Raw genomic sequence first — 6,205 nt, forward strand, 5'->3', positions numbered from 1 at the left:
AATTAATCAGCTCCAGAGTCACACCAATCTCTGCCATGAGTCTGATAAAACCTCAGAAGGAGTGCAGCATTTATCATATAAACCAAAATGCCCCTCCTTATATTTAAAGAGAAAATGATATTTAATAGTTTAATTAAGCAGTTTAAGGCTGAGAAAAAAATAAATTAAAAATTCCAATTTGAAGTCTACTATGGCTTATTTAGCTTCTTTGTTGTTGACAACCCATGCAAATTCACCTTTCTTTGGGCTTTTAATGAAAAGTAAAAGACATGACATACCATGAGTTTTTTTGTCTGAACAATCAAGCTGAGTACAGAACACAATGGCAGCACTACTAATTATTCCTCCTTCTGCTCATTTAGAGCCTAACCTTAACATTACTTTGCAATGCCATTTTTACTGAAGGGAATTGCTCTTCAGCTGAATTCCTGTCCAACATGCTGGCACAAATTGTCTTTGCAAGGAAACTTGCACTTCTGCCTTTGTGATCCAACACTCCTGAAAGGTTTTAACTAATTCATTACAGTCATAGAGAATGATGTAGAAATAGTAGATTTTCTTTTTCAAGCTCCATTTAAGAATAGAAACACTATTAATTAAAAGACATTTTTGAAACAGCATTTCTTATCTCTTCTTACCACAACCAGCACCCAAGAACAATGTGAACTGAGAGAAATCTTCTTTTTTTTCCCAGTATGTTTTCTGCTACTCTTCTCATAAAAAGTGAATTCAAATATTTCAAATTACAGCAATGAGTGAGACTTTTAGCACAGGGAATCCACAAGGAGTGCTGAACTCCAGCACAATGTTTGGAGGTACAATATTGCCCTTCCCCTGGGCACTGCAAAGTCCCAGTTTCCCACTGGAACAGGAACCAGTATGAGGTATTCAGAATAGTTTTATATATAATCCACCAGGTTTGAACAGAGATATCCCAAATTACACACAAAAAATCTTCTACTTGCAGAACCACTAAAACAATTCAGAGAATTTGAACTGTTTGGTTCCTACCTTCACTGGGGACTATTTAGGCAATTTGGTTTTCTATTTCTCTAATGGAAAATCTTTTCTCTTAAAACCAATATATTGAGCCAGTCCCTGGAGGAGGGAATGTGTCTGGGAGGAAAGTTTGGTTCTAGAAGGTTTCTATAATCTGACCAGCAAGTGACTGAAACACTGGAGGGAGACCTTTGGAGGTCACCTGGCCCAGATTTCTATCAAAGCAAGACAACCACCAGCTCCAGATCAGATCAGCAGCTCAGCCACACGTCCCCACGTGTTCCCCACATGTCCCTGGGTGACACATCCCAGTGCTACAGCTGGGAACAGGAATTTATTTCCTGGTGTCCACCCTGAACCACCCAAACTGCAATGTGTGGCCATGAGCTCTTGTTATTTATCATCTAGCACTATTGGCAGGAGCAGCCCAGACTCCCCAGCTGCTCTTTGTAGGTCCCCTGAACCATTGTTTTACCCCTTTGACAGACCCTTTCCAGCTTCAATCTCTGTTGATATGAAGCATCCAAACTGATAGAACACTCCAGCTGTGCTCTCAGTGATGAGGAAGGAGAAGGGTATGGGCTTGTCTCCAGCTGGGAACGGCCTCAGCCACACAATGTGATTCACCCTCCTGGCTGTCAGAGCCCTCTTTGGCTCACTTGGCACTGGGTGCAGACCTCCCAAGTCTGTGTCAGCTCCTTGGCAAGCAGAGCAGAGGCAGGCCCTGCTGGCAGGCAGCAGCTCAGCCACTCTGAGCCTGTCCTTGGTGGTCCCAGGGGTGACACGAGGTGTGAGAGCAGCTGGGGAACACCTGAACCCCTCCACACAGCCAGCCAGGAGAGTTCAATCTCCTCTTTCAATCCCAAATGTGGTGACACAGTCAGAACCATAGCCCAGAGCTAAATACCTCCACAGGTCATTTTCAGCAGCAGGGTGTTTTGCCAGGACATTGTTTTGTTCAAGCCAAGTCACCCAGGCATGTCGGAAAATCTGAACAGAGGTTTTGGGTATAGAATCCCTCAATCAATTCTGGCCAGTGAGAAAGAGATTCAGTTAGAAATCTCAAGCTTTTAAATCTTAAATGAGACATTTTGGCACAGCTCCATTTCTTGGAGGACAAAAACCCTTCAGTGTTTTGTGTTCATTCTGATAAGATAAAGAATAATTTTGAATGTACCAAAGCTGCTGCCAAACCAAGCTGTTCTCCTATGGACAATGTGGCTCCATGCAATTTTAGCAAGTAATTAAAAGAAGGCCAGTGGGTCTACATACAGTTTTGATGTCGAAAAACCCACTAAAGCATGAAATCTGCAGATCTTTCAACAAATGAATAATTGTATGCACAGCCTGTCCGCATACAGTAGCACTTTCATGGCAACAGCTCCAGAGCTTTTCATACCACACATTTTTAGACTGTTGAAGCCTTGGTGTTGTGATAATGATACAATTTACAGACAGCAGCCAAGTACTTGGTGAAACAATTTCAAGTGGAACCTTTAGGCCAGTGGATTTGTAGTTTCAGGGCCAGTGCAGGTATCAAGTATTGCCTCAGGTGAGGGCTGCACTGGCAGGGCCTTATCTCTAAAAAGAACTAAAGCACACAACCATGCCGATTTACATCACTGGGAGAGAGTTCCTCAAGGAAGGGCAATTATGGCATTTAGTACACAAAATTCTCCTGAAGATTTCAATAGTTTTCTCTTGGACATACTTCTTTTTGCTGGCAGGAATTTACTGCATGACCTAGTTTTCTTTTCAGAAAGGACCAGCCACACACACCAAAAAAAACCCCAAAAACCCAAAAACTCTCTAGGAAACACATGGTTACACAAAGCAAATGAAGGCATGAAAGGAATTGATGCCAAGCAGAGGAGAAAGGACAGAATCACCTTTTAGAGCTGGAATCAACCAAGAACCTCTAGAGAAGAGAGCTGAATAATCCCTTCTTACTCCAAACTTCTCTTCTTTGAGAAGTGCCCAATATCTATCATTTTGGTGTGAACTCTTTGCAGTGTGTATCAGCAAAGGAGAACCTAAAGAGCATCCTGGTCCTTGACTGAACCTCAGGATTAAGGCCCAGCAAGCACCGGTGCATTCATCACAGAAACTGAAAGTTTTGAGAGACCCATCTAAGCTGTAGAGAAACCGAGAGCTCACAGCATTTCTTTCCAAACACAGCCTTTAAAGAAAACAGTTTTTATCCTGGTGTCTAATGCCTTCTGAAATTCTGAGATACTCACTGTTCTGAAAGAGTACTGAAAAAAACAACCATCTCACAAAACAGCCAATTGCAGGAGTAAAAAACAAAGCCTCCTCACTTCCCCCACCCCCATCTTTAAACTCCTGCATGCTCTACCCACCCTCAACAATAAATTGTAGACAAGGCAAGATCACAGGACAGATATTTGGCAGCACAGCAATACTATATTTACTTCAGATCCTTAAGAATTGGGAGGCAGCAATGAGCAGTTGCATGAACTGCTGCCTCTACAGCCTCCTGTGGATGAAACCTTGTTTTCCTCACCTTTCTTTCTCCACCACGGCCCTTCCTGGATAGAGTAGGACAGTTCTTTAAACTCAATGTTCACAGCTGGCCTGCGGGGCAGGTAGGAGAACCTGTGAGCTTCTGTCAGAGCATTGTCCACTTTTTTTAAGTGTCCATTGATGAGGTGGATGTCCTGGGTGTCTGTGCCATTGGAGACCACCTCGTCCACTGAAACACACACAGACTTGGGCTCGGCCATGGTGCAACCAGAACTGCTGCCACCCTGCAGGGAAAGTGGAGAAAGTTCACAGACTTTTGTTTAGGAACACGTTTCAAAACCTTCTGCACCAGAATTGTTCTTTAAATAGCACAAAAATCCAGCTGTAATGTGCTGAAAGGTGAAAGAGGAGTAAAATAAAGCAAGCTTTTGTTGGTTCTTTTGCCTGAGCCTTGACAGAAGAGGTAAAGGAGCTCTTGCAGCACATACAGTTCCTTTAGCACTAGTTTTTCTTTCAGATCTTGCACCAGATTAATACATTTATAAGTTCAGTCCCCATTGTATTTGGTTTCTCATGCACTCAAGGAATTTGGTTCTAGTTACTCTGATTCCAGGGCTTGGGACAGAGCTGAAGGAGGAAGGGAGCTGGCTGAACAATTATTTGTGCAGACTTTTCAAAAGACAGCCACTCAAAATACCTAAGAGCTCTTGCTTCTCTGGATCAGCCTACCCTTCTGTCAAGGTGAAATTATATTTCTGAGAATTTTCAAATGAACTGTTTCATACCTTATTTTCTCCTGTACTGCTAGTTCCGGAGACTTTGCAACCTGGGACGACAGTACAAGTTCTTTTCTGGAGGTCTTTTAGGAAAGCACAATGCTTTGCACCCAAAATCCTTGAGTGCTTTCCATGCTTGATAGTGATAACTAATGGAAATCTTATCAGCTACATGAGCACACAAACCCTGCTCCAGTTCTTGCACCACTGACACTGTAAGGTCAATGTCCTGTGCTCACAGCCATCCCTCTTGCCACACTTTGCCTATCACAGCACTCTGTGCAATTCCACTCGGCACTTTTTGGACTAAACCTCCTTCCCCTCCCCTCCTGGCCATGACAATGGCCTTCCACCCATCTTTCTCTTCTTTTTTTTTTTTTTTTTTAATTATGCCTACAAAATTCGGATTTTTTTGGATTCCTTTTACCACCAGGGGTGCCTTGCACCAATATGAGCAGGATGTGTGTAAACTCAAGAGAAAAACAGTCATGAATTTTCTTCAGCTAAACAGAATTTTGAACAGTTCTGCTTAAAGCTGTTCACTGTCATCTGTTGTTTTGTGGATGTCACAAGCAGAGCCAAACATCTGCACAGTTGCCTATTAGGAAATTTAGTATTTTTGATGCAGATTTGTATTGGAAAGGACTTCAGTAGATGGCTGATGTGCCAGGCCTTCCATGCTGACACATAATACAAAGTTATCTCCTGGAAAGCAGATGTGCTGCGCTACTTTTCAATGCTTGAACACAAACAGAGCTGCAGATTTTGCCACTGTTTCCCTCTATTTGTCTAATTCAGCTAAGAAGTGACACTGCCTCCTCTTGCCTGTGCCACTTCCATTTCCCTCTCATGGTTCCTGGTATTCCCATCTTTGCTGTAACAGCAGCCCAGCTCAGATCAGTCACTTGTCATGACTGCTGACAAAAACATTTAAAAAACCCCAAGTCCTACATAATCACTGATGAAAAAGAAGTACTTCTGCTTAACCACTCCATAGCTGGCATCTTCACATTCTTCACGCACAAGCCCCAAGTTCTGGATGAAAATAATCAGCTCTGCTCACCACATTTTCTCAAGAAAGAGATTTTAATCATGCTCTCACCTTACTTAGAGGTCAGGTGTCCACTAACACTTACTGTCAAATTCTTAAATAGTTCACTGCCATGGTATGTAATTTGAACATAACAAGAGTAATGTGAAACATCTTAGAGCTCAACAATCAAAGCAGGGGAACTTCCCTAGAAACTAAGAGAAGGCGAGTTAACAATATTCTTCCCTGAATGTTTTCAGGGCTGACTCTGGCACTCATAACCTCTTTTGTTCTGAGGAACCACTGGGCGCTTTCACACAATCACAGGGAATATCCAAAAATGAACTCTGAATGAGCAGGTCACCTTGATTATCTAGGTGACAGTCAGAGCTTCTCCAGTTTAGATCGATTCCAAAAGAAACATCCTTTGGACAAGATTTGCCTCTGACTACTCAATCACCCGAGAGTATGAAGTCAAAGATTTTTGTTACTGGGACAATAAACAATTCCAGTCACTGTGTGGACCGAACTCCCTGTTCACGCACCTTCCTCCTCCAGGGACCACCCGCTATGGGTGAGGATCCCCCCGAGCACCCGGGATGATCCAAACGGCTCCCGGTCTCACCTTCGCTTGGAAAAAGCTGGGCAAACCCGTGGCTACGACAGGCACAGACTTACCCGAGCCGTGTGTAAGGCACAGACACACCTGAGCCCCCTCTGTACGCCCCGACACCCGCAGCGCTCTCTCCTCTCCGCTGCCACCCCGCAGCGAAGCCCCAGCCCCGCATCCCGAGCACTGCGCTCGCAGGACCGGCGGCTCCGCAGCAGCGCGCTCACCTCTCAGCTGCTTTTGGACACTTTGGGCAATTTCCCATGTAGTTTGATGGAGCCGGAGAGGAGCAGGGCCGCTCCCGGA

General features: G+C 44.0%; 1 protein-coding gene across 1 annotated transcript in view; it reads right to left on the reverse strand.

The window, feature by feature from the left end:
* ABCG1 (ATP binding cassette subfamily G member 1) overlaps positions 1-6,205 on the reverse strand; it is a 54,346-nt gene extending 48,141 nt beyond the window's left edge. The window contains exons 1-2 of the mRNA XM_005427239.2: positions 6,127-6,205; positions 3,524-3,767 (exon numbers count right to left, since the gene is read on the reverse strand). Of these exons, the coding sequence (XP_005427296.1) occupies positions 3,524-3,743 (220 nt within the window). The 5' untranslated portion in view covers positions 3,744-3,767; positions 6,127-6,205. The remainder of the gene's footprint in view (positions 1-3,523; positions 3,768-6,126) is intronic.

The sequence above is a fragment of the Geospiza fortis genome, unplaced genomic scaffold (assembly GCF_000277835.1).
Source record: "Geospiza fortis unplaced genomic scaffold, GeoFor_1.0 scaffold17, whole genome shotgun sequence".
Taxonomy (NCBI): Eukaryota; Metazoa; Chordata; class Aves; order Passeriformes; family Thraupidae; genus Geospiza; species Geospiza fortis.